The sequence below is a fragment of the Penicillium alfredii genome (assembly GCF_028826965.1).
Source record: "Penicillium alfredii strain IBT 34128 chromosome Unknown utg000004l_segment0_segment0, whole genome shotgun sequence".
Lineage (NCBI taxonomy): Eukaryota > Fungi > Ascomycota > Eurotiomycetes > Eurotiales > Aspergillaceae > Penicillium > Penicillium alfredii.
Window position 1 is genome coordinate 2,819,831 of NW_026622701.1, and position 26,554 is coordinate 2,846,384.

Sequence of the window (26,554 nt, forward strand, 5' to 3'; positions counted from 1 at the left end):
TCTCTCTGCCATGACCAATCGCTCAGTTTTGGCTGCGCCATGCTCGCCACAAGTACCATCGCCCCCTGATGTTGGCCTGTTTTTCTGGTCAACATGTCCATGTATTTCATAAGTGAGCTCTCTTGTGGGCAGACTGTCTCCTACAGCGGCAAACCAACACCTCATGGCGTCCAAGGTGTCAAAAGAACTTGAAGAATTCGACTTTGATACTTTCCTCACGGGAGACCCCGTGGTGATCCACCCCCAAAACCTCCAAGGTATGTCAATGTTTGACGTGACAGCTCCTGAGATCCTCATTTCTGACCTCCCCTTATAGCAACAATTCCATGGCTGAACTACGAGCTAAATATGCTGAAGTACGAGGGCATCTCGAGCAGAATCGTGTCGATGATGCCCACGCCACGATCAAAGAGTTCTTCGAGGCGCGCAGGCGGTTCTATAACGAGCGACATGACCGACTCAATAGCTTCATTAGTCCGCTTCTCAGGTCATTCTGCTTGGCCTGGAAAGAGTCGATTACCAAAGAAGAGGGCAAATTCGATGCACAAAAAGTCAATTTTATGAATGACTTCCTCGAGTTCTGTATCGCTTCGCAAAAATACGATGAGTTGGAGGTTGTGCTGCAGGAATGCCGCTGTCCCATCAAAGAGACCAGAGCAAATTCACCGGACGATATCTTTCGGGGGTTTGACCCTGAGGAAACAGGTGCACAGGGCCAACTGGCTAATGTGGGTGCACCGGAAACTTCGGCCTACTGGGAGGATAGCCGCACGTACTGTCGAACATGGGACGCTGTGACCATGAAGAGAGTATACCCCACTGATCCGATGTTCTCTCTACCTTTTGCTGTGACTGTGCACCCAGATCGGATCGAGTTCGCAGATGTCGATCAAGAGCAGGCTTTGAGTAGCACCGAATTCATGGTCGTGTTGCGTCGACTTCATGCGGCTAATGATTGGAGAATCCTCTCGGCGTGGGGGGATCAACAATACGATCTGCGTGCGCAGGCAATGGCCCGGGGTTCCAAGACACACCGTCTATGGATTTTCCCCGATGATATTGTTGATACCAAAGGGGAATTTGTGTTGGTGGGTGAAAAGTACCTCTACGGTATAGGTTTTCCTTCCAGCTGATCATGATCTCCTTCGAACAGAGTCTAGCCCACTCTGTTTCTCTGCCAGAGGACATGTACAGGTTCCAGAATCTACGTCGCAGTCATTCGGAATGGATGGTGGTCCGTCTGCCATGCCGGTATCTCACCAAAGAGACAGCCGACCGGCCCAATGAACCACACGAGAATGCAGCAGATGGGACAACAAAGTATCATTGCCTTAGTCCCTACAGTGTGGAATATGTCGGAAACGAGCGAAAAGTTCGAAAGCAGGCCTACACAATCAGAGCAACCGGACCGCATTCCATAAAAATGACTGTCCCATTTATCCCATGGGACACCTTCGCAGCCTCCACCGCATACCAAGTCGGACTGACCTTCCGAGACTACATGGCAGCTATCAAAGATGGCCTGTGCGGTAACTACAACTACCTGGATCTGCGTGCGAACCTGTGCCGGGATGAAATTCACGAAAACCCGCCGGACTGGAAACTTCCAGATAGCCTTGCCAACACCAAGTCACGGCCTGGGTTCGTGGGTAGCACGCCGTCTGGCCAGTCTCTTGTTGTGCAAAACGACTCTTTCGGTGGTTTGAATCTCGTCTCAAGTCGATGGTGTGACTGGAAGCATTTCTCTTCGAAGCCGGCCGCGTCGCAACTGGTTCTTCCATCGGGGACTTTTCCATGTCTTGGGTCGATTAGGGGTACCTGGGCATTTGAGGATGCGGTCGATGCGCAATGGCAGGCCGAGTTTTTCGTCGTTGATACTTCCTTTAGTGGTGGCTCGAAGCAGATATTCAACTTTGTGTTGTCCGACTCGGCGCTTCCGATGAACCAGGCTAAGATGTGTATGTGATGAACGTCGAAGCAGCTCACACGTTTCCACTGCTAATGAACCATGAGGTTTACTAGTGACGAGCCACGAGATGCGACTCTTTAGTGCCAGCGTGAGCCCATATCTGTTCCGATATATAGGAGATTCGATTGTGATGGGATCGAAATGGAAACGATTTGACCAAATTGGACCTACTGGTAAAATTCTATCAGCATGAGGTCAAACCCAAGGCTCTAACTTTTGGGATAGCTACTTTTGATGATGAGACGGCTCAGTGGCAAGAAACTAACCGACGGGACAATTGGGATCGCAGCTACGAGAGGCGTCTTCGTCTTTGCCGGATGCAGCCTGAAAATACTGTCGCTTTAGATGCACTCCAGGTGGAGTACGAGCGAGAGCATAGAAGCCGCCAGGACTGGGACAGTAAGCACCAAAGGCCACCTAATTCCAGTTCATCGAGCGTACCCATATCATCGACCAATTCTCCTGCCACCCCTAGTCCCGCCAACGCGTCCTCGGTCGACGGATCGGTTGGTACTTCAACTTCAGCGGCGGACAAGACAAGTGGTCTCAAGAGAGAAGCATTCAAGAAGTTTCTGGGTAAGAAAGGGTAGGAGTTTTACTCGGGGAATCATGCCATGAGGATCCACCGTAGAATTGTTGGACAATGTGTGTCGAGCAGGAGATATAAGACTGTTAGGTCAAAAGCCAACTGACCCAAACTCTAGATTGAGATATTCAATGAAGTGTCGATTGATCCGTTGATAACTTTCAAATCCAGAAATTTGTACAAAGCCGGTCATCCTGGCACTGGGTTCCCACCTACAAAAACCACTTGAACCGCGGCATATCTAAAAGGCAATTAATTAGCTCTGGGAGATTGAGTTGATTCAACGGTGGCATTCCTTACGCCGCAGTGACAGCCATAATCTCAGAATTCTTTGCACTGCTCAAAGTCGCAAGAGCCGTTGAACACAGCGCAGAAAACACGACAATCATGCCCAGACGGACCTGCTCGTTTTTGATGACATACAGGACCACAATCGAGAGGATGGGCAGAACCGATGAGATCAAGATCGCCAGCAGTCTGACCACAGACCGGATGCGCTGGTTCGAGAAGATCAACATTTCGCCTCCTTGGCTGGCAATACGCTATTAAACGAGAATATTAGAACCACAATATCAGAATAGAAATCGAGATGTAAATCAGGGGCTACCCTGTTTTCAAATGCCCTGTATAAGTATTTCTCCATATATTCGGAGAGCACTTCTTTCTCCTCCCAGGAGACCGTCACTAAATCCTCCTGGAAACGATCATCCAGGATAAAACTGGCATCCATTTGCGACATGTCGGATCGGTGAGCGTCCAAGAAGCCGCGTAGATTGTTGCGAGCCCGAGTAGCGGGGCCTTTTTGGTTGAGAAGCCACGATTGTGCCTGTAGCGCTTTATCTGAAAGGATATGAGCATAAAAGGCCGAAAAGAAAAAAAAATAATGGAAATTAAACGTTATACGTACAATATTCCTTGGATGTTTGTCTCAGTCGGTGCACACATTCCAAATACTCGTCACCTCGATTCTTCACGGCGCGCCAGCTCCTCGGCACACTCCATGAATCATTGCCTTTCGTCCGATCATTGTGAATCTCATCTAAGTCTTGCAATGTCTCTTCGAGCTCTGCCAGCTCTGACTGAAGATAGAGGATGTTTCGTGTGTTCAGCGCTTTGAAGCCGCGGAAGATACCCAAATCGGCGTCGGAGGCCATCAAGCTGGATACCCGGCTGTAGCCAATCTTGGAGTCGGCCGTCATCTCTGTTGGGAGTCGGAGTGGTTGAACTCAGATATCGCCAGGAATTCGCATCAACGCGCATCGTTGTCGTGTCGGTGCAGAGAGGAGGCTGTGCCGATCATCGATGGTGCAGGGCCAAGGCGCCATGGCTTTTTTTAGTTCTCATTGGCAAGTTAGGGCTTGGACAGTCAATATACTAGATACTAGACACTAGATACTCTTTTGTTGCTTCATTTCCGTGTCGATGATGATCCGATTCCCTTTTTGTCGGCAGCCAAAAGTCTCAACCTCCATGGCGCCTGCCTCTGCTGGTTGTCTGATTCTCTGAGAACACCCTCACAAGTCATCCATCATGCGATCCCAACCACGTCGATTTCCAAGCGCACCATTCTTTATCGTTAACGGGCTCGCAAAGCATTCAAATTCTCACTCCAGCTACAGCTTACATCCATTCCCTTGATTGTTTAGCGACCCGTTGGACGATGCCTGCATTTTTTGAACCGAAACAGAGACGCCGACGGAGTCTGTTTGGTCTTTGGATTCCAGCAAAACCCGTCGTGTTCTCCAACAAAGTCAATACATCGCCGAAAAATTCGGCAGCATCTGACAGCCCGGCATCTGATCCCATTGCTATCCCCGAAGAGAGTAGAGACCGACTCAGGGTTCGTTTGAACCGCAGTCGCTCCAAGGTCCTATTTTTATTCGGCTTGCGAAGCTTTTCCAACAGTACGCTATTCCTTCATTTGGGGTTGCTTCTGGATATTCAAACTGACCTCCATGTAGGAAACAAAGGATCAAACACCGAGTCTGTGTCCTGTGAGAGTGCCCCCAGTCCCGACATCTCCCCAGATGCATCATCTCCTGGCGCAGAAGATGGCCGCCTTGTATTTATCACCGGCTCTTCACCCCCGAATGATGAACCTCCAGTGGCGACATGCTCTGAGTACTTACAGCCGGAAGATGTGCATATTCTACCTGAACCCTTGGCAAGTCCGGAACCCATAACACAGCAGGAAGAAAACTCAGAGGAGGATCGGCAACATGAACAGAAACACGTCGAGAATAGCGACGACGTAAAGAGTACGCCTGCAGAAGAATTCCAGACTCTGCAGAATCCAGGATTTGTCGATCGCTTTTCGCAAAGAATCTCCTTGACCTTCGGCCACCCCACAGTCATCCGTCGGGCGCACTTGCGCTCGAGACCGAGCGTTCTTGTCATCGACTCTCCTGTACTCGCCAGTCTGAACAAGCAGGTGGACGGCACGGATGACAGCTCGGATCCTTCAACGATACCAAGCAGCGGCAGTTCTCCCATCGGTGGACGGTCGACACCCCCGACGCCTGTGACATCTGGAGAACCATCTCCTTCTACGACCAAATATGAACCCATAGCCGGACCACTATCACCAGCCATTGAATGGTCTTCCCGGTCTCAGCCTGACAAAGAGGCGAGCCTCGTGCCGGACCCAAACCGTGCCATTTCTCCATCTATCTTGACGGTAGAAGCAGCATCCACGGCGAAGGTGTTCTTGGAACTCTACTTCAACTCGATTTTTCAGAATGTAGACCCCCGTCTGCTGCGCCAACACGAGTTGGAGCAACACATCTATGCGTTTCAACTCACCCCTGAGGAACAGGCGGTTGCCCGGCAGAACTGGGCCTTGCAAGAAAACGAACACCTGCGTCGGTGCCGTGTCCTCAAGACCAACAGATGCTGCTCTCGGAGTGAGGATGCAGTTTCACTGGCGGGATTTGAAGTTATCAAAGTTCTGGGGAAAGGCAGCTTTGGCGTGGTGCGTTTGGTCCGAGAAAAGGGAAGTGGAGATATGGAGCTTGATGAGGATGAATTCATGCTCTTGGACAGGGATAGTCCCAGTGGTAGGGCAAGACATCTCAGCCTTCTGAGGTCAGCCATGGAGGGGAATAGGAGCAGTCGACGCAAGCTGATGTCCGGGGAAAGGAAGGAAGTCTACGCAATGAAGGCCATTCGAAAATCAAATATGATCCGAAACTGTCAAGAAGGCCACATTCGAGCCGAGAGAGACTTCCTGGTTGCGTCAGAAAAGTCCCGCTGGATCGTCCCTTTGATTACCAGCTTCCAGGATGCCAACCATCTTTATCTCGTCATGGACTACATGGTGGGCGGAGACTTCCTCGGACTGTTGATTCGCCGTGATATTCTGCGTGAAGACTGGGCGAGATTTTACGTCGCTGAAATGGTCCTTTGCATCGAGGAGGCCCATCGACTATGCTGGATCCACCGCGATATCAAGCCGGACAACTTCCTCATCTCGGCGTCGGGGCACTTGAAGATTTCCGATTTTGGTCTTGCCTTCAATGGGCATTGGTCTCATGATCAAGTGTACTACAACAATCATCGTTATTCCCTTCTGGAAAGACTCGGCATCGATGTGCAGGGGGATTCTACGGATCAAAAGGAAGCTGCAAAGAATCAGAAAGAGCCCACACCCGACGGCCTTAACGTATCTCAGCATCCCCATGTACCGTTGCCGTCTCTTCTAAGTTGGCGTGACAGTAAGGAGAGGCGGCGATTTGCAAAAAGTGTTGTGGGAACCAGCCAATACATGGCGCCTGAAGTCATTCGTGGTGAGATATATGACGGGCGATGCGACTGGTGGAGTTTGGGGATCATTTTGTACGAGGTGAGTGCCAGAGCCTGTCTTTTTGGATGAAGTATCTCTAAGAACAGACCTTGCAGTGCCTGTATGGCTTTACTCCTTTCGCCTGTGAAAACCGACGGGATACTAAGATCAGGATTCTGGTAAGTACCACTCTCCGAGCCCGCCTTGGGATTGTCTTCTAATAACCACGACTTAAGCATCATGTTCGAGCCTTGCAATTCCCGAAAGCAAAGCCATCAGATAAACTGATATCACCAGAAGCCAAAGACCTGATCACCCGGATCCTGCAAGAGCGCGAGTTTCGCCTGTGCTCACAACAGTACCAGGCCAACGATATCTTGGGTGCTCGACCAATTCCAATCCAATTTTTGTACTCCATGGATCCGCGGTACAGGGACGTCCCCAGCTACTATGTGTACCCCAACGACGCAACAGACATCAAAGCCCATCCTTTCTTCAGAGGCATTCCGTGGAACGACCTCCACTTGATGCAGCCGCCACTCATCCCGAGAGTCAAGAGCTGGGAAGACACCCGATATTTTGATGATTGGAAGGCTGTCGGAAACCTCGACCAACCCTCGGAAGAAAGCGAGCCGGGAGAGGACGCGGAAGATGCTAACGAGGAGCATAATCCTGCAACTTCCGAGCCTCAGGAACCTGGCCCAGCACCCAATGTGTCCCCTGAGCCGGTTGTGCCCTCCACAGATCCCAAAGCCGCAGCAGAGGCGCAAAAAGCAGCTGCGCAGAAGCAAAAGGAGCAAGAGAAGAAAAGGCCGCGAGACAAAATTCTGCGTGATAAGGACATGGGCAAGACAGTCTTGGAAATGCGCAAGAAGGGCGCCTTTTTGGGATATACCTATCGTCGCCCAAAGGGCGCTGTCATGGCACTTACCGCTGAGCGTGGACGCCAGCCATTTGCCCGCGGTCAGCTGGTTGATCTGTATGCACCGTGAGAGCGTTGCTGGAAGGAAACGCCAGCCGATGTCTTGACTTGGAAGAGAACAGTCGAGTCTTGTCCCTCCGAGGATACCATCTCTCATTCGAACCACCCTATTCATACACAAACCTTCTTTGTCTCGTCGGGAGACCTCTGCCCCATTGAGGCGGTCCCCAATCCTCTTCCGACTGCTGTCGGAATGCCCTACCCTCTTTCTCGTGTAGCTATTCTTAATAACGATATCACATATCAATCCTGTCTTTGACATGTTAATTTTGATCGTCGTAGTATGAAGTTGCAGTATGAAAGAAAAGAGGGAGATAATTTCCATAGCCAGCAAACTCACGTTAGTTACCTGGTTAGGAATGCCGATAGCATGATAGTATGCTCCATACACATAGACGTTCCCTACGTAGACTCATACTCGGCTCCATCGATGTGATTGTCATTCCAGTCTTGCTGATGAGAACAGGGTATTATAATGTACATGAACAGAGATACCAAGCGGTGGGTAGTTGACACATAGTGATCTGCTCCAGTGCCGAAACCAATAAATGCCAAAAATAAACCTCACATCAATTTGATAAGAGACGAGAAAAAAGACTGTACCCAGACCAGCGCCGTGGCAAAAATTGAGTATTCAAATTGGACGGAGGAATGCATGCATTAAGAGAGGGTATCAAATGAAGAGAAATGTTGCGAGAAAAAAAAGACCATCCGAAAGAAGACATGACAGTGGCAGCGATTCCCAAGCTAGAGGACCGGAGCGCTCATGGAGAAGGCAGAGTCGGTGACATGGTCCTCGGGCTTCATGGTCCCGTTGAGCAAGGGACACAGCTTCTTGTTGGTCTTGATGTGGCCCACTTGGCCACAGTTGGCACACTTGCGCTGTGTGCCCGCGGGCTTGCCGTCTGCGGGAGAGTCGCCGGGAGCACGCGAGATGCCCTTCTGCTTCTCGCGGGCGAAGCGGCGTTCCTTGTTGCGATTCAGTCGGCTCAGTTCGTTCTCGATCAGCTTGCGGTTGCGCGCGTCCACCTCCGGATCGCCGGTGGGCTGGAGGGACTCCAGCTTGGTAGTGAGGGCTGCCGTGCGGTGGCGGTGCTGCATGTAGTGTCTGATCACCCGCGGATCCCGAATGATCTGTTCCTTTGGTACAATTTCGCCACTGGGGTCCTTGACCTGGCGGGTGATGCGCAGGGCCTTGCCGCGTTGGCTCGAAAAACTCATTCGGCTGAACTGACTGGCTGACTCGTCATCGCGACGGCTCGGGCCCGGTGTGGGTGCCTCGGACCGTGGTGTAGGTTTGTTAAATACCTCTTCCTCTTCCTGGTCGACATCGCTTTCCTGGTCCGAGTGTTCAATCGTAGAAGACAAGCTGGCTTTCTGGGCGTCCCAGATCCGACGGATGGACGTCTCGTAGGATTTCTGTTGACGTGCGACGTTGTAACTGTGTCCGCCGAGCTCCTTGAGCCGTTGTGCATCCAATTTGTCTTCCACACTTTCACCAATGGCTTTGAACCCGCCCTTCATGGACGTTTTGATGAAGTTAAAACCTTCACCGCGACCGGTTGGATCACCCTCGCCATGAAGCTTCAACATAGCCTTGCCCTGGGAAGCCAGCAAAAAGTTGCGAGTGGCTTTCCAAGGGGCCATCTGCTGCTCGAAGCTCTCGCTCTCCTCGTCTTCCTCGTTATCACCACCAGTCTCAGCATCATTTCCAAAACCTGTGTCGTGCAGATGTTGCTGGCCAATTTGCATCGATTCTAGAAGACACACATCTTCAGGTTGCACCCAGGATCGAATAGTGTCTTGGTCTGGCAGGACAGGATCAAGGGGCTTCCAGTACTTGGTATCCTTGTCGTGCTGGAGAAAGTCCTTGACCTTTTGCCGATTCTGCATATCCGTAGTGTTGGGGATATGGGCTGTCACATCGCTGATTGACAATCGCTCGTCGGGACTCTTTTTGAGCAAGCGGTATACCAGCATCTTCATACGATTCTTGGCGACCGTGGTGACCTTCCGTGAATGCGGCCCGGGGATGTCGACCGAGGGAAATTGCTGTCCAGCCACAAAGAGGTTCTCAATGTTGCGCAGATAATAGCTGCTGCCTCCAGAGCCAGTGCTGCTGCGCACCACAAGAAAATCGGTTTGTTTGGACTGATGTGGGTACAGCGGTGCTCGGTACATAGAATTGGAGATTGCAGGTGTAATCTCACCCGGATCCACATGACCAAAAATAGAGAATGGGCTTTTGTCTTGAGGCAGCAAGACGACTGTTTCCCCAATCTCCGCCTTGGGACGAGTGGGGTCCTCCATGCTCTTCCGCCGGTAGTAATTGATGAACCGGTTGCACATCCCAAAATTGGCAAGGGACATAGGGACTTCTTCCGAATACTCCACCAGCAGAACATTTGAGTTATCTGACAGGGACAACGCCTTGGTGGAGTCGTAAACAGTCTTGGCGTCTTTGCCCCTTTGATGCTTGCGTTTGAGAAGGGAAGTATTCTTGAACCAGGAGGTTTGCCCAGGGCGGAAAGCCATAGCTGGTCGGTGAAAAGATCTAGCTTCAGCCTTAGCCAACTCCGTTTTGTAGTAAGGCCACTGCAAGCGCAGGGCGGGCAGCGCATGCTCCAGAGTCACATTGCCAAGAGTGCTCCGAATCTTATTTTGGTGATTTTGTTTAAGCATGTCATAAGCTGAATCGTTTGAGATATTGTATCGCTGCGTGAGTCGGCGTGTGAGGTTCAGGTCGACTTCATCCCGGGTGCGAGGGGCCGCGTGCTTCGGCTTGTGAGCAACCGCATCTGGTCTCAATTCGTCGACGAGGATGTTGGGGTCATTCATGTCAATAGTGACCTTCTTTGCGTGTTGCATGGCAACTTGCTCGGGGTCGTCCAGAAGAGGGATATCAAGATGAGACAGCGCAATAACATCCATGGCAGTCGGGCCGGTCTTGCGCTTCTTCGCAGGGTGAGTGGCATCGATAAGCCAATCAGCCTCATCTTCCTCGAATAGTCCACCCTCGGTCTGCGCTGGTGGTTTCGCCTCGTGTGTGGGTGTGACTTCATCGTGAATGTCCCAGTCTGCACAAATGGTTCGAAGATCCTGTATGGTGAACCCCCCTGGCAGTACTTCGTCCACATCCATGTCTCCCACTTCAAAATCTTCGCTAGGCTCCTCTTCCTCCTGAGCTGCCTCGGTGATCATCACTAGGCCCAGAGAATCCTGATCAAGAGTTCGCTTATTGGGTTGACCCGTTCGGAAGACTCGTTCTTGATCAGGTGCCAGTTCGATGTTGACCTTTGTGGGTAGAACAGGCTTGGGGGGTTTCAAGGGTTGCTTGCCCAGATAGAACGCCTTTTTGTGCGGAATGAGCTCAAGCCAACGTGGAAGAGTGTTGCGATCAAAGGTTGGGAACAGAGACTGAAGAAGTTCTTCGTGATTCTCAGGTGGTGCCGGTGGATTATCCATCCCGACCCCGGACATGGCGAACAGGGATTGCTGAAGCTTCCATGCACGGAGGGTCACCGGGTCCATCTCTTCGGAAATCACACTGTCATCGTCCGGAAAATCATTTTCCTCTTCCACTACCATCGGCTGGGGTTGTGATTCAGGCGCCGGTGGGATCGGCGGTAGCTCAACCGGTTCACTCGTCAACGGCGGTTCGTCATCTTCGAAGAGATCTTTTGTGTGGTCCACCTGTCCAGCAGGGGGCGGCGAGAGCGGCCCTTCACCGAAGAGATCATCAAGATTGTCCTCTGGAGCTTGGAGTCCATTTTCCGGACCCCCAAAAATATCATCGCCAGTCGGGAAAGAATCTGCTTCTTCAGCACCAAGGTTCGCGAAAGGATCCTGAGTCGAGTCCTCCGGTGGAAGCAGGCCTGGTGCTGACGCCAGCTCCTCCTCGGGCAGATCGTCATCCTCGAAATCTTCATAGTCGATCGCATCGTCCGCCTTCTCGCCTACATCCAAGTCGCGCGACAAAAAGTCCAAGTTTGGGCCACTTTCGTAGTTATTCAGTTGGCGCATCACATTATCAAAGTCCGCATCCTCCTCGCCCTCGAGGGCTGGGTTCTGTGTCGCGTGAGGCATCTTCAGCGAAGAAACACGGGCGGAAATCACGGGCGTGGATCACGAATATGGTAGGACAACGCCTTAGGGCCTGCGAAAAAGGGTGTTCTGAAAGGCGTGGGCGCTGGCCAGACAGGCGACGACACGGTATTAGGATGCGCTCATGGGATGAGATGGTACTTCTATCGATGGCTAGAAAAGGGGCGTGGCGACGAAATCGTAGAAAGCACAAAGAAAAGAGAGTCGAGGGGTGGGATGGCGGAGAGCGAGACAGAGAGATGAGACTTGAGTCGTGCGGGTTCCAAGTTCCAAGGTTGCCCCCGAACCGCGCTAACCCGATCAGGAAATCAGCTTTACTGAGGCAGAAACGAGGTCCAACTTGGGCGTTTTCAATAGCTCGTTACATTTGCTTTTATGTGATAATAGAACAAGGGAACAATCATGAGACATTAAAGTTGCCGTAAAAGATACACAGAGCCTTGCTGGCCCCTTCCATGCAGTAGTGCATCACCGTCGCCGGTTGCTCGTCCGGGACCAACTTCGCCAGTTGCTTGACATTTGAGGTTCGGGGGAGGTATAGAACCATGTGTTTACTGAATGCAGAGTATTCGCGATATAATGTTGCGAGGGAATATGGCTCCATGGTGCTGAGGTTGAACACTGTGTCGGAGCGGTACCCAGGGCCTGATTATTTAGATCAGTCATGTCCTCGGACGATCTGGAAATCATAAGGGGGGAAAAACAACATACCGCCCCACGGAGGACTCGCAAATATAATGCTGTAAGGAGCCAAAGCACTGAGCTGGTTCTTCAAGATCTCGAAACAGTTACCCTCGAACCAACTGATCTTGTTCTCGACACCGTAGATCTTCGCATTGTGCTTGGCACATTGGAGCACGGCTGGATCCTTCTCAATCGCGTAGATGCGCTTCCATTTCCCCGTCTTAGCAAATGCAATTGTATTACCCCCAGCTCCGGCAAAAGCGTCAACCAGAATGCTGCGCTCGGCGGGCGCTCCATCGGCGATATGTTTTGCGATTTGACTAGAAAATTGCACAGGTTAATTTGATATCTACCAGCGTAAGTGAGAACAGGAGAGAGAGAATTTTCACATACTCGGCTACCGGCTCTGGAGTAACCCCAAACCACGCATCGTCCGTCAACCAGACCCCATCGTCATACTTGGAGAAAATCCGGTAGCGCTGGGCCCAGTAGCTAGTGGCAGGTTAGCACTGGTTGATTCCCGAGAGTAAGTGCCTTACTTCTGGATATCCCAGGGGACCTCCTGGAGACTGTTGTAGTGATGCACCTCAGGAGGCGCTTCCTCATCGGCCATGGCGCATTGAAAGCAGAGCAGACTGGGTTCATCGAGATGCGCGCGATAACCGATAAACGGGTGTTTGTCCCGTTTGCATCCCCATCCGGCCAGCTCTACTCATCAACACCACGCCACCTTCAACTTCGTTTGGCTTCACTGAATATCGGCTGACACAATGTTTGGCGCATTGAATCGCTTTATTGGCCGGTTGGATGGGGAGCCGGACCAACAGCCTCGAAATGGGCCCAGCGACAACGCCTTTGGGTTTCAGGTCCTCCGCAACAAGGACCCTGAGCTGCCGCTGGAGCCGTGGTTCGACTTTATCGTGGGAATTAATGGCCATATGATTGTGAGTTGCGCAGAGATACTTCTAAGTCTGAATTTGCTCTAACCTCTGCCCATAGGAAGACCCAGACCCCAATCTCTTCGTGACAGAAGTCCGCAATTGCGCCGGGTCAAGCCTGACCCTCGAAATATGGAGCGCAAAGGTATGAGAAAGGCTACACGATCAGCCATTGCGAGGCCAAGAGCTAATTTTGAACTCCAATACATAGGGCCAAAGAACCCATACAGTTGCCGTTCCTGTACCGGCAGGAAGTACGTCGCTCGGCCTTGCGCTGCAGTTGGCACCCCTCACCTCCACTCAGCATATCTGGCACGTCCTGTCGATTCCCTCCCCGCTGAGCCCGGCATATCGTGCGGGCCTGCTTCCTCACTCAGATTATATCATCGGCACTCCGAGCGGGACGTTACGCGGGGAATCGGCACTCGGGGAATTGGTAGAGGACCATTTGGACCGGACTTTGGTACTTTGGGTCTACAACAGCGAGTTCGATGTAGTGCGTGAGGTGGAACTTATCCCGACGAGAGGATGGGGCGGCGCGGGTGCAGTCGGCGCCGAATTGGGATACGGTGCGCTGCACCGGCTACCTGTTGGCCTTGGAGAGGAAGTGGAAGGACCTGGCGAGGTTGTCTTTGAAACCCGCGATGACGGGACATATGCGCCGGCCGGGGCGCCTACAACTGCTGTTCCATATATGGGAGCGCCGTCAGGGAACTTTTTGGTCCCTGCCAACATGGCATCGCCGCCACCTCTTGCTCCTCCACAGACAGGGATTTCCCCGTCCCCAGAGGGTAAATCACCAGCGGGCCGTCGTGGAGGGAAACCTCGGAATGCTGGCGTCTCGCCTCACCGAGCCTTTGACGAATACTTTGCTGAGGGCGAGCAGAAGAGTCGAGAGCAGGACTATGCTCCCTCGCGGAAGGGCACTCCTTTGCCCCCGCCGCCCAAACTGGGGGTTTCACCATCCGATGAGGGGAGTCCGGGACCTGCAACCGAAGCAACAGAGGGGGCGACAGCCCAAGGATGAGGAATTGATTGTTGTCAAGGCTTATTTTGTAGAGTATCACGAGTTCCATTATACCACTTGCAGTGTCTTTAAGCCGTTTCCCTTGTACTGTAATTCGCACATAGTTGGTTGGTCCTAGGGTTGGAACTGGCTCTGGCAAACAAAGGAACTGGTCCGGGTTATGTCTTCGGATCTACGAGTTCTAAACGTACATATGCAACAGATGAAAGTCCGACTGTCGTCCAAGTGGTAGACATCAAAACAAGTCACTTCTAATGGCCCTTGCTCACCAGCTCCTCAAGCTTCTTCCGGGTGTCACCGATCTTCTCTTCCATCATCTGGCGAGCCATACCACTGTGCGCGATACCAGTGTACCAGATGTGCTCCGCCCGTTCCCGAATAGCCAGGTGCTTCTCCGCGACAGCCGGCACCTTCTTCTCGTACTCCCACGCCAGGTCAGAGACATTCCGCATAGTGACAGGCAGAAGGCTCCAAGCGGCCACCGTGCCGAACGCGAGCGGTGAGGCAGTGCGGAGGAAAATACCGCGGTTGCGCGAGACGATCGAGCCAGCCATGGCAGCCACAGCAACGTACACACCTCCGGGGAGCAGACGCTCACCAGATTCGGCCGAGGGTGCGAGGGAGGCCACGGTGTTGGTGAAGGCGTTTTCGATGTGCAGGGCCCGGGACAGGAAGGCGTTGAAGCTGTTCTCTGCGGCAAGGGAGTTCGAGTACAAGACGAGCCGGGCTTGTCGGACCTGGGCGGTCAGGATTTCTGTAGGGGTCGGCGAAGAAGGTGCCAATGGCGTCGACGGCAGAGAGATCGGCTCGGGAGTCGGGGAAGCGGGTTGGGAGGGTTCGGGGATGTCGGTTGGGAAGTCGTCATAGATGGGTTTCCTCTATATCGGGATAGCAGTCGTGTGTCAGAGAAATACAACTGGGGCAGCTTTGCTGTATCCATGGGATCATGGGACGAATTGGTCATACAAGGTCTCGGGGCTCTTCCGCAAAGGCCGTCTGCTTGGGGTACAGGGCCATGCCTCCCGCGAGGAGGGTGGCTGCGATCGGAGCCACAGCCCGCTAGACATCAGTCAGCACCGGGAATTGAACGATCATCCTGCAATTGAACAGCAGAACAAGCACATACCTGCTGCAACATCGGCCGGAAGGACATGTTGGGGTGTGTGGGGGAGAGGAAGGGGAGAGGTGAGGAAGCAAAGTCGTGTCGAGGCCAAGACGGGAATTCTTCGGCTCGGCGGAACCCCAAGAAAACTCCGTCATCGCCCGTCCTCAGCTTTGGTGCTCCAATATACCTTTTGTTTCTATATGGGCGGTTCTTTGTGATTTTTAATTGTTCGTTATTGGGTCGGCTTTTCTTGACGGTTTTGCTTCCTGGTCTCATTCATCCTCAGATATGCTCCGCCCGTTGCGGCGGCCCTGGACTTGCCACAAATGTCTCCAACTGCAATTCCGGGCATTCGAAAGCGCTGCATCTTCTGCTCCTCGAACGCCCTTCGAATACGTCCCCGCAAACAATAGCGCGCCGCAGAAGAAATCCGACGATGAAACTTTGCGCCGCGTGTTCGACTCCCAGCCATTCTGGAGAGACTTCTCTCAGCGGACCGCGACAGCTCCCAAGCGCGCCGGATTAGTCCAGAACCAATACCTGACCAGTCCCGATGGTTTTAGGGCATTTGCCAGTGTGTCGCTTCAGAAATGCCAGGCGGTCGTGGCCAAGGTGCTGCAGGCGTCAACACTGGAAGAATACAGGGCAATGGCCCGGAATTTGGACCGGCTCAGCGACCTCCTGTGTCGCGTTATCGATCTGTCAGATTTCATTCGCACGATTCACCCAGATCCTCAGCTTCAGGAAGCAGCGACGCAGGCGTACGCTCTTATGTTTGAATATATGAACGTCCTTAATACAACCACCGGGCTTCATGACCAACTCAACACGGCCATGGCCAATCCCGAAGTAACATCACATTGGACCGAAGGGGAAATGATCGTGGCCCAGATTTTGATCAAGGACTTTTCCAACTCTGCGATTCATATGCCGCCCGCGGAGAGACAGCGATTCGTGAACCTTTCCAATGACGTGAGCCAGATTGGCTCCGACTTCATGAATGGCGCGGAGCCGGCCAGGTCCCAGGTTGTTTTTAGCGCCAACAATCTTCAAGGCATGGATCCCCTTGTGGTCAGACAGATCAAAAGATGGAACAACAAAGCGCCAGTACCCACTATGGGTATCATTCCTCGGCTTGCACTACGGTCTGTCCGTGATGAAGCGGTGCGCAAGGAGGTCTATCTTGCGACTCGGACATCCAGCACACGTCAAATACACCGGCTTGAGAGACTCTTGATGAAGAGGGCCGAGCTCGCGCAACTTTCGGGCTACAGTAGTTTCGCCAACATGGCCCTCAGCGACAAGATGGCCAAGACTCCCGAAGCAGTCTCAAACTTTTTGACATCGCTTGTGTCAAGCAACCAAGGACCTGTACGTGAAGAGCTATTGCAACTTCAGCAGATGAAAGGAAGCTCGTCGCTTCAGCCGTGGGACCACGCCTATTATGTGCACAAACGAGTCATGGAGTATTCGCAATCTCGCCGGTCTCGGCAACTGAGTGCCATTCCTGAGTTTTTTTCTCTCGGTACGGTTATCCAAGGTCTCTCGCGGCTTTTTGATCGTCTCTACGGTGTGCGTCTCGTCCCACAAGAAACATCACTGGGCGAGACATGGCATCCGGACGTTCGTCGCCTGGATGTGGTGGACGAATCAGAACAGCACATTGCAGTCGTTTACTGTGACCTTTTCACCCGGCCCAGTAAACACCCGAACCCAGCCCACTTTACGCTGCGCTGCTCTCGGGAGATCTCGGCAGAAGAGATCGCCGAGTGCGCGTCGATGAACCAGTCTGCTCACCCGAATGATGGTATGGCGACAGCGATGGACCCGCACACGAAAACTCTGCGACAGTTGCCCACCATTGCCCTCGTCTGTGACTTCCAGGAGCCTCGAGCGGATGGCACAGACCGGCCCACTCTTCTGAGTGAGCACAGCGTGCGCACTCTGTTCCACGAAATGGGCCATGCCGTCCATTCTATCCTCGGGCAGACGCCTCTGCAGTCAATCTCTGGGACTCGGTGTGCCACCGACTTTGCCGAACTCCCTTCAGTGCTGATGGAAAGCTTTGCAACTGCGCCAGAGGTGCTTGCTCTATACGCACGTCACTGGAAGACGGACGAGCCCCTGTCTCATGAAATGATGTGTAGCATGGCGCTGGACCGAACTGCACACGGTTCTATCTATGGGGCCGTGGAGAACGAGGCCCAGATCCTGATGGCTCTTGTCGACCAGGCCTACCACTCAATCCCTGCCAACGCTCTGGCAAATGGTATTGATACCACGGATATCTACCACCGAGTCTTCTCTCGACATTCCAGTCTGCCGGACCCAGACGATGTTCGGCCTCGCACCTCGTGGCAAGGCTTCTTCGGTCATCTCTATGGATACGGTGCCACATACTACAGCTACATTTTCGACCGCGCCATCGCCAACAAGCTTTGGCAGGACGTTTTTCAGTCTGGCAACGCAGCTGTTGATCGCGCCGCCGGTGAGCGATACAAGAATGAAGTTCTCCGCTGGGGTGGTGGCCGAAATGGCTGGCAATGTGTTGCCGGTGTGCTGGGCAACGATAACCCATCGAATGCAGACGGGCGTCTGGTCGAGGGAGGCGATGAAGCCATGCGCGAGGTTGGCCGCTGGGGCTTAGGCCGAGATGGAGTGTCTGGATGAGGTGTCATGTCTGTAATTTTACTGCAATATCATGTTTCTATACCTTTTCTTTTCTTTTCTTTTTTTTTTTTTTTTTTCTGAGTGGTAAGTTGACGTGAATCCATGTATCGATGATTTGACTAATAATACCCCTTCTTGCTCTTTTGCAATCAATTTACAACAAGCGTAGTCTAGCAATCATGTATTCCTTGAAATGTCAGAAATACTCATAAGCTAAGGAAATATAAAATCCTTTAGGACCAATCAATGGACAAAATTGTGCCTCCGCGCTGTGGACAGAATGTCTCAGGCTAGCTAACTCCTAGGGACGCCTCCATCCATGGCGGATGGAAGGTGACCTCGATGTCTCATCTTCCCTTCGACCCTGTCTTAGCGGTTCACGATTGAATCAGACATGAAAGAGAGCACTCTACCTAGGGTTCTATATGAATTTCTAATTCAAGAGCCCATTATGTATTGTTCTTCGACCTCACCTACTAGAGCCGGTAGAGAAAATATATTGACAGTCCCCTAGAGATATCTAACCCCCTTCTAGAGTCCTTTATGTGGCACACCATCCAATAGCAGTGCCTCTTACGTACTCGAAGTTGCATCGTGCATGTGGCTTGCTGCGGTGGTACGCCCTCAGCTACCAACGGCCAAGTGGGCAACCGTTCGTGGTACTTGTGTGTCTGGGCAGAGCACATGTCCTTTGTCTGAGGAGAAGGCCGTATTACACTTGATGCTGTGTCTTAGTTGTACCTCTGATCTCTTCCAAGGCTATTGTTGTTGCATGGGTGCCGGTATACATAAGAGAGAGACCTGTCGCCTGACTCTCGAAGCCCTAATTTTTGCTGCCCCTCTGTTGTGGTAGACCACCTGCTATTTCAATAGGGACCCCAGCATTTTTATTTTCACTTCTGAGTCTGTCTTGAATCCAAATATGTATTCTTTCACCTGAAAAAGGAACAAAGGAGCGACTGTGCTACGTACTCCTTGGAGCAGGATATATCTTAAGAGTATCTACTCCACCTGACTTCAGGCAACTTTTTATCGAAGATGCCCGATATCCTGATCATCAATGACAGTGCATCTTTTACCTCCAGCAATTCTTCCTCTACAGCAAAATACTCCCTAGAGCGACCAGCACATCGACTACGCCGACAAAAGACCGCGTCACAGTTGACAAGATGGGTCTCAAAAAGGATCTCGCGAGCATCACTGCAGCAGACACCTCAAGGGAGTAACTTGAGTGAGAAAAATCTGCATGACCTAAACACTATAACAACTTCAGACCTCAAAAACCCATCCCTTTTCAGCAAGGGTGCCAGTGTGGAGAAGGAAAGCAACAAAAATAGGACGACGTTTGAGTCAGTCCAAGAGGACGTTGAAGCCGCGAAACCAGCTGCAGTTGCACCGCAACAGCAAACCTGCCTTTATGAGTCCTATAATGCATACTGTCAAGATTTCACCCTGACTGGGCCTCAAAGACCAAAGCGAATGTTCGATATGAGGATGTGCTTCGATCGAGACACTCAGGTGGACGTGGAAGAGCCTGCCACAAGTGGAATCGACGGATACCAAGGCAACTCGATAAATTTGAACCCATGTGAATGCAAAGCACAATCACATTCAATATGGACACGGTCAATGTCTACAGCCAATGTTTTCGCCAGTTCGGAATCGGTATCATCAGCTACCAGTTCTATTGACAACGCATCGCAAGAGTCTGCCTCGAGAAATAGCCATACAGAAGAGAGGGCTAGCTTAGTTTCAGAGTTGGCAGATTCCGATAAAAATAATCCTACGATACTAGACCCCGGTGCAGACGGCACATACTCAGCATGTACCTCGCCTCGGCCACCTCCACAGATCCTCGGCCCTTCTGTCTGGATGGAGAGACACCGAGCCCAACAAGAACGCAAAAGGGTTAAGCAGTAAAGAGTCTGGGGGCAATCCAGTCGTGGTTTTGGAAGATCCAGGGGCTGCGGAAGAGCTATCGGATTGAATAATAGCTAATGATTCAGATAAGGAATGCTCAACGTACCATCACGGAAAACTCATATCACATAGACACCAACAAGGCCAAAATAAGACAACATGTCCTCATACTCCTAAAATACGAATATTCACTTCTTTCCTCCCTTGCAATGCACCTCCCCGTTTTAAAGAATCGTATCAGGGAGGTGCATTCGATTGTTCGCGTCACCACACGAGGCCTCCAATTCCGCAATCATCATTGCTTTCCTCGGGTTTATCTTGATTGCACCGACCCCGAGTTTGTCATACATGTATTCTTCAAAACTGTTTTTCTCAAATCTCAACTTCTCCCGAAGAAAGAAAGAGATAGCCTCAGTCTCCGGGATGGTCAACGAACCGGAATACGCATCAGTTCCATACTGGAACATGTTTCATGCACTCTGGCTGCCTCTCATAGATGCGACTGCATCTCTCGCGCCTTTCTCCCCCTCCTCGCTGTCAAGCTTTATCATAATCGTCATCAAAGGCACCTTTATTATCCCTCCCCCTCCACGGCGCTGACGGAAGCGTGCCTGTCTCCAGATAATTGCTAGAGCATGGGCAAAAGCAGCTATGCGATCGGAATCACCATTGAGCAGCCCCCGTGTCAGAATCACAGTGGCATCTGAGGCCGAACCAAACCCAAGCAGATCCGGAAGCGGGGGATTGACTCCCATGGCTCTCCTTTCAGACTGATCGGGCGTTAATCCGAGTTGTCGAACCGTTCTCGTATTCGGTGGGAACGTCGCCAGGTCGTCGCCGGCGGCCTCAAGCAGAGAGATGTATCTGGACACGGCACGGTCTTCTGGAGTCATCCATTTTTTTAGGGCCGGATCTCCCAGGCTATAATAATCCGGTTGCTGCGCGTCCCCCAAATCGTCGAGGTAATGCCCCGGTTGATTGCAATCTCTGACGATCTTCTTGCCCCTTTTTCACTTGCCAGCTCCATGAGAATCCGCGTATCTCTAGCTGGGTTATTTCCTGCTGAGATTGTTCGATTCCTGTCTTTTTTTTTTCTTCACAAATGAGTTAACATATCCACCCCGTGGCTTTGCAACGGGAAGGGTTATCATTTGTAGGGGACTTAATGTACCAGGCAGAGGTCTCGATTGCACTCCTAGAATGATCTCCGAATGGTCTTGCAACAAGGGAGAATCAAAGTGAAAGAAAAATATATATATAATAAAACAAATACGAACAGAAAAATCAATCAAAAAAGGAGCCAAAGATATAACCAAGTCAAATATGCGGTTTGGACAGCCCGTGCCGATTCTTATATAAACCAAGCCCGTTTCGTTAATTCCATAGAAAACTCGGACGAGGGCTTATCTTCTGAGTGAACCAGAACCGCCGAACGAGAAGAAACCAACCAAAGAAAAGAACCAGGAGGAGGCCGAGTCCTGGAGAAAGTTCTGATAACCAAGCCGCAAATGCAAATCCTTAAAAGCTTCTTGTTGCTTTGGTCTACTGTAGTTACTCATGAACTAGCCTTATAATTTGCTCCGTCCAGTAAGTTCAGTGTAGTATAGTGTAGCCTTTTATTCTTCCCCCTTTTTTTTTCTCCTTCTCAGCTTCTTGGATTATTTCTCTTGCTACAATCACAGCAACGGCATGGTTTCATTTAGCCCCAGGTCTGCATAACTTAGATCACCCCCATCACTTGTGACAATCGGTTGTCAGACAGGATTTATGCTCATGATTCGTATTCTTTTGAGGATTATCATGACTCATCACGTTTATACTCTATTGTAGGGTATTTATGTAGGATGCTTGGCAGGATTCCTGGGATTTGAAGCGCGTGTAACTCTTCCCTCCCTATGTATGTCATATCACCCTCATCTTAAATGAAATCTCTGATTTCGAAAAGAAAATCGCGCATTTCTGAGGGATAAAATCATAAGCCTTACCTGCGTCGAAATTAGGTATATACTGGAGTCCTCCAGCTAAGCGTTTACTGTTCTCTCGAGTGTCTACATCGGGCTGGTGGCTTCAAAAATCGGAAACTCGTATAATTGTATGAAAGGCAAAAAAGTAAACGGTATTAAACATGAAAGGCCGGAAAATCCCGACCGAGTAAAAAACAGGGTATCCTGGGTCTTATTACATACAGTAGAATGACAATACAACAAAAAGCGAGTGAAACAGGATCCGACAAAGGAGAATCATGCTGCACCGGCTATCAAATAGCTGGCGCAGGGAGAGGTTGATATTCGCTGCAACTATAAATGGCTTTAATGGGCGGCGGGCACCTCGTCAGAGCGGCTGTGGCCACTTTCCGATCCGTGGGCTGATGCCGTGGTCTCGGGATGGGGAGTCGATGAGAGGCTGCGAGGATCGGGAGTGGCTCGTCGTGAGAGGTTGGCAAGTTCACCAATGAGTCTGGAACGCAACATGGATTAGTATACTTGTGTGCTTTTCTTCCACCTAAGCCACAGTGATCTAGAACTCACCTGTGATGCTCTTGGAACCATTCATCGTTGACTCCTTGGAGGTTCTTAAGCTGTTGATGAATGCTGGCCATCTACGGAAACCGATCAGTTTCTGTCTGAAGGAATTGTACATTGAAGTTCATGTGAATGGGTGAAAAGCAGGGAGGTCTGAGGAGTAGGAAGATTTTAAACGGGGATCTCCCACCGTTCCCTCAATGGATGAACCAAGGTCCTCACCTTCCGTTGCGGCTGGACCTCCATCTTCAGCTTTCTCGCTTTCCTCATCGGCCGTCGCCCAACGGCTGGCGTCCAAGCCAGATGAACTGCTCTTTTGCTCGTTGTCGGCCTTCAAAACCGCCAGCTCAGCCTCGAGCTCGCGAACCCGTTTACGACTGGCGGAAACTGCCGAGTCGACATCACCAAGTTGGTTGAGGAGCGACATGTTCTTGTCGATCTGGTCGTTCAAGTCCCGCTCACCAGCGGCCAATTTCTCTTCGATTGTCTTTTTCTGGATTCGAAAATTCTCTAGTTCCTCACTGGTGTTGGTGTTCTTGGTTTTCAGCGCCTCAATTTCTTCCCGAGACTCCGAAAGTTGCCTCATAATAGACTCGAGTTCCGATTTGTTGTTGCCAGAGGCAGTGACTGATTTTTGAAGCTCTTCAACCTGAGCGAGGGCCGCCTGGTGCTTCTCCGAAAGCTCGCCGTGTTCGGACTGGATCTTTGACAGCTCAGAACCGTGCTTTTCCTCGAGGTCCCGCGAAGCTGTCGTGGCAGATTCTTGGACGGCGGCGTGGGCCTTCTCGGAGTCGGCCAATTTTTGCTCAAGCTCTGCAATCATTGCCTTCAAGGCATCGAGAACAGAGGTATCCTGAACGGCTGACTTCGCCTGGGCGAGCTCCTCATTAACCGTGGCGAGGGCAGCATCGTGGGCTTTCTGCAAGTCGTCAAGCTTGGCTTTGTTCGACGCCTCCAGCTCATCCCTCAGCCCAGACAGCTTGGTTTCTTGAAGTGTGAGCAATTCCTCGATCGCCTTTCCGTGCTCGGCATCAGCATCGGCCGCCTTGGAGGCCTGGGAGGCCTCGAGCTCAGTCTGCAACTTGGCCTTTGTTTGCTCAAACTCATTTTGGAGTTCCGAGATAGCCTTCTCGTGAAGCTCTGCATCGGCCTTGGTGGAAGCTTGTAAAGCTTCGAGGTCAGCTTGCAGCTTTGCTTTGACTTCCCCAAACTGTTGTTGAAGTTCGGCGGTTTCCTTCTCACGAGATTCATGGTGACCGGCGATTTCACCGGAATGACGCTCCAAGGTCGACTTCAATTCAGCCTCAAGGGCCTCAACGCGAGTTGCGTGGCCGGACTCCAGTTCCTGGATCTTGGCGACAAGCTCGTCGTGCTTCAGCTGAAGGTCGCCCAATGCGCTTTCGTGAGAGCCTGAAGCATCGGCCTTGACCTTCTCCAACTCGGCGGCATGCTCGGCCTTTAACGCCTCCAGGGATTGCTTATGCTTCTCTGAGACACCGACTGCCTGAGCTGTGTGTTCTTCAAGGAGACGAGTCGCTTCCGCAGCCTTGTCCTCCAACGCCTTCAGTTTGCCATCTTGCTCGACATCCTTGGATTTGGAGATATCCTCGACATTTCTCAAACTGTGGTGCAGTGCCTCGGCCTCGGCCTGCTTGCTGCGCACTTCCTCTTGAAGGGCCTTGATTTCTCCAGTGCCAGTGGACAACTGTGACTCAAGGAATTCGACCTTCTGGCGGAGGGCCTCGATCTCCTGAATAGCCACCTCCTGCGCGGAAGCATGGCCCTCATCTAGGGCCTGGCGAGATTCGCCAAGAGACTTTTCCGAGGCATCAAGCTTCTCCTGCAGGGACTTCAATTCTGCTTCGTGTGCTGCTTTCAATTCGGCAAGAGCGTCATCCTGGCCTTTCTGGGCAGTGGCCTTGGATGCATCCAGTGCATCACGAAGCTCTTGAAGCTGCTGAGAATGTTCCGTCCCCGTGGATTCCGCCGCGGCCTTGGCGATAGTAAGCTCCTCTGCATGCGAGGTCGAAAGGGAGCTCAAAGCAGCATCGTGCTCCCCCTTAAGGTTGGCAATGGCGATTTCATGAGCAGACTGGAGATCCTTGACCTTGCCATCCAGGTCATTTGCGGCGGCGTCGCGTGCTTCCTGAAGCTCGCTTTGCAGTTTCTCGGCGGCCTGTTTAAGGTCGACGATCTCCTGGTCCTTATCCGCGAGGGATGTGGTGGTTTGCTCGGAGCTTTGCTGGGTGGCAGATTCAGCCTCCGCCAGTTTTGCCTCCAGGGATGTGATCTTCTCCTCAAGCCCAGAAACGGACTGCCTCGCAGATTCCTCGGCCGCTTGAACGGCTTGCTCCTTGGAAGCATTCAACTTGGTCATCTCCGTGTTGAGATTCTCAATTACTTGGTCACGTCCCTTCAGCTCTCGTTCAATATTGTTCACGGCAGTGTCCTTTTCCTCTTCCAGACCAGACTTTTGAGATTCAAGCTCCGTCTTCAAGGCGTTGATATGTTCCTGGAAAGAAGCTGCAGCGGTTTTGTGCTCCGACAGTTCCTTCTCGAGGGCTTCCAGCTCGACCCTGTGCGATTCCTTGAGTTTGTCGAGCACCGCCGCCGTCTTGTCGTCTCCTTGGGCCACGGCAGACTGTTTGGCGTCCTCGAGGTCTTTGTTGGACTTTTCTTCCAGCTCTTTCCGCTGAGCCTCGGCCTCCTCCAGTCGGGCCTGCAGGGACTGGAGCTCCTCTGTATGAGAAGCGGTCAAGTTCTCGATCTCAGCGGCGTGCTCCGCGCGGATGGTTTCACTGGGAGTGCCATCTTTGGCCGAATCCCCGCCAGACACAGAAACTTGGCCAAGCTTCTCAGTGACAGTCTCCAGCTCGGCCTTGAGGTTGGAAATGGTTTCCTCGCTCTCCGAGAGCTTCGTCTGGAGGGATTGCAACTTTTCTGAACCCTCCGCACTGCGCGCAGCTGAAGAAGCACCGAGAGTGCTCAATCGCTTTTTCGGATCCGATGCAGACGCGGTAGAAGGCCTGGCAGCAGAGGTGGTTGACGTCGGCCGAGTGGCAGTCCGGCTAGTGGTGGACGTAGTCGTTCGGCTAGCGGGCGTCGCCGACAAAGTTGGCTTGCTCACCGGCCTGGTGGTGGACGTTGTGGCGCGGGAAGTAGTGGTAGGGGTCGTCTTTTTCTCGGTGGCGGAACCGGCCACACTTGATCTCCGGTCAAGCGTAGACGCCGACTTCAACGGGGCGCGAGTGGAAGTCGTTCCCGCCATCGACATGCGTTTGGCCGTGCTCGAAATTCCACGCTTCTCATCCCCGGAGCTTGCCAAGGATCGCTTCTCGTCCGCGGAGCTGCTGACGGAGGCCCGGGACCGATGAGACGAAGTAGTCGAGGTGCTCAAAGGCTTCCGCGTAGCCGATGTAGTTGTCGGGCGCGTGGGAGGCTTGCTCAGCGTGCTGGAACTAGTCGTGCTACGTGTGGTTGAGGAGGCCGGGGTCTTGGACGTAGTCGACGAAGACGTGGGCCGTTTCGCAGTTGCCGTCCCCGATCCTGGCCGCTTGGAGGTCGTAGTAGCGCCGGGGCTAGTCTTGGAAGGAGAGGTCTTTACATTTTCCTTCGAAGCCTCCGGGCTGGACCTGGCGACGTCTTCACTACCGGAGAGCACGGTTGACTCCACCGGAGTTGCCGGGGGCGCGTTTTCGACATCATCGGCGGGGATGTCAGCAGGGACAGGGACAGGTTCCTCAGTGGATGCCATGCTGATCAAGTCCAATTAATGTATGCGGCCAGGGAGAGAAACACCGAGTGCTGACTATAGGGCAAAGTATAGGCAAATGAGGTGTATAGAAAAGGGGCCTGGGAGGGGAAAAAATCCATTAGCGTTCCGCCGGTCAAATATATGAGGTTCGCGCATGATATTGCAAGTCCAAATTGCAACCCTTGAAAGCGAGCAACAGTATCGAGTGCATGAACAGCTGCTTTATGCCAATCCATTGACTCCGTGGTGGGAGCTCGATGCGACAAAGTGCCAACGCGCGGCAAGCTACGGCAGTCTCCTGCACGCATGAGACAATCCAACTGCAAGCATGGCAGAGACGACCAATTGGATTACACAGATGCCACAGCAATGTCTCTTGGGAGATGGGAAATGTTCTTTTGTCTATGAAGTATTGAGCGGAGAACCGGGGTTGTACTCACGCGTCGCGTAGAGCTGCAGGAGAGCTTCAGGGGCTTGAACACGGAGACGTCGAGGCGTCGAAGCTCACCCAA

The 26,554-nt window shown here is 52.1% G+C and overlaps 9 protein-coding genes across 9 annotated transcripts; 4 read left to right on the top strand and 5 right to left on the bottom strand.

The window, feature by feature from the left end:
* Positions 1 to 163: 163 nt before the first annotated feature.
* Positions 164 to 2,559, top strand: NUU61_002705 (uncharacterized protein; the record flags this gene model as incomplete). Its single annotated transcript, XM_056653287.1, has 5 exons — positions 164 to 257; positions 358 to 1,088; positions 1,154 to 1,958; positions 2,023 to 2,142; positions 2,195 to 2,559. 5 exons carry the CDS (start codon positions 164 to 166, stop codon positions 2,557 to 2,559), a joined length of 2,115 nt encoding a protein of 704 aa, XP_056514354.1.
* A 292-nt stretch (positions 2,560 to 2,851) lies between these two features.
* On the bottom strand, positions 2,852 to 3,754 carry NUU61_002706 (uncharacterized protein; the record flags this gene model as incomplete). The annotated part of the gene is made up of 3 exons (XM_056653288.1): positions 2,852 to 3,097; positions 3,163 to 3,395; positions 3,463 to 3,754. The coding sequence occupies 3 exons, from the start codon at positions 3,752 to 3,754 to the stop codon at positions 2,852 to 2,854; spliced, it is 771 nt and encodes a 256-aa protein (XP_056514355.1).
* Positions 3,755 to 4,215: 461 nt separating this feature from the next.
* On the top strand, positions 4,216 to 7,328 carry NUU61_002707 (serine/threonine-protein kinase; the record flags this gene model as incomplete). The annotated part of the gene is made up of 4 exons (XM_056653289.1): positions 4,216 to 4,459; positions 4,517 to 6,396; positions 6,453 to 6,515; positions 6,573 to 7,328. The coding sequence occupies 4 exons, from the start codon at positions 4,216 to 4,218 to the stop codon at positions 7,326 to 7,328; spliced, it is 2,943 nt and encodes a 980-aa protein (XP_056514356.1).
* Positions 7,329 to 8,065: 737 nt separating this feature from the next.
* On the bottom strand, positions 8,066 to 11,404 carry NUU61_002708 (DUF3591 domain-containing protein; the record flags this gene model as incomplete). The annotated part of the gene is made up of 1 exon (XM_056653290.1): positions 8,066 to 11,404. One exon carries the CDS (start codon positions 11,402 to 11,404, stop codon positions 8,066 to 8,068), a length of 3,339 nt encoding a protein of 1,112 aa, XP_056514357.1.
* Positions 11,405 to 11,822: 418 nt separating this feature from the next.
* On the bottom strand, positions 11,823 to 12,719 carry NUU61_002709 (RNA methyltransferase; the record flags this gene model as incomplete). Its single annotated transcript, XM_056653291.1, has 4 exons — positions 11,823 to 12,067; positions 12,134 to 12,426; positions 12,500 to 12,598; positions 12,646 to 12,719. 4 exons carry the CDS (start codon positions 12,717 to 12,719, stop codon positions 11,823 to 11,825), a joined length of 711 nt encoding a protein of 236 aa, XP_056514358.1.
* A 157-nt stretch (positions 12,720 to 12,876) lies between these two features.
* On the top strand, positions 12,877 to 14,071 carry NUU61_002710 (uncharacterized protein; the record flags this gene model as incomplete). The annotated part of the gene is made up of 3 exons (XM_056653292.1): positions 12,877 to 13,050; positions 13,106 to 13,189; positions 13,256 to 14,071. 3 exons carry the CDS (start codon positions 12,877 to 12,879, stop codon positions 14,069 to 14,071), a joined length of 1,074 nt encoding a protein of 357 aa, XP_056514359.1.
* Positions 14,072 to 14,322: 251 nt separating this feature from the next.
* Positions 14,323 to 15,224, bottom strand: NUU61_002711 (MICOS complex subunit MIC26/MIC27; the record flags this gene model as incomplete). The annotated part of the gene is made up of 3 exons (XM_056653293.1): positions 14,323 to 14,949; positions 15,038 to 15,130; positions 15,198 to 15,224. The coding sequence occupies 3 exons, from the start codon at positions 15,222 to 15,224 to the stop codon at positions 14,323 to 14,325; spliced, it is 747 nt and encodes a 248-aa protein (XP_056514360.1).
* A 240-nt stretch (positions 15,225 to 15,464) lies between these two features.
* Positions 15,465 to 17,846, top strand: NUU61_002712 (mitochondrial intermediate peptidase; the record flags this gene model as incomplete). Its single annotated transcript, XM_056653294.1, has 1 exon — positions 15,465 to 17,846. One exon carries the CDS (start codon positions 15,465 to 15,467, stop codon positions 17,844 to 17,846), a length of 2,382 nt encoding a protein of 793 aa, XP_056514361.1.
* A 4,229-nt stretch (positions 17,847 to 22,075) lies between these two features.
* NUU61_002713 (M protein repeat protein) lies at positions 22,076 to 26,042 on the bottom strand (the record flags this gene model as incomplete). The annotated part of the gene is made up of 3 exons (XM_056653295.1): positions 22,076 to 22,223; positions 22,295 to 22,365; positions 22,479 to 26,042. 3 exons carry the CDS (start codon positions 26,040 to 26,042, stop codon positions 22,076 to 22,078), a joined length of 3,783 nt encoding a protein of 1,260 aa, XP_056514362.1.
* Positions 26,043 to 26,554: the final 512 nt, after the last annotated feature.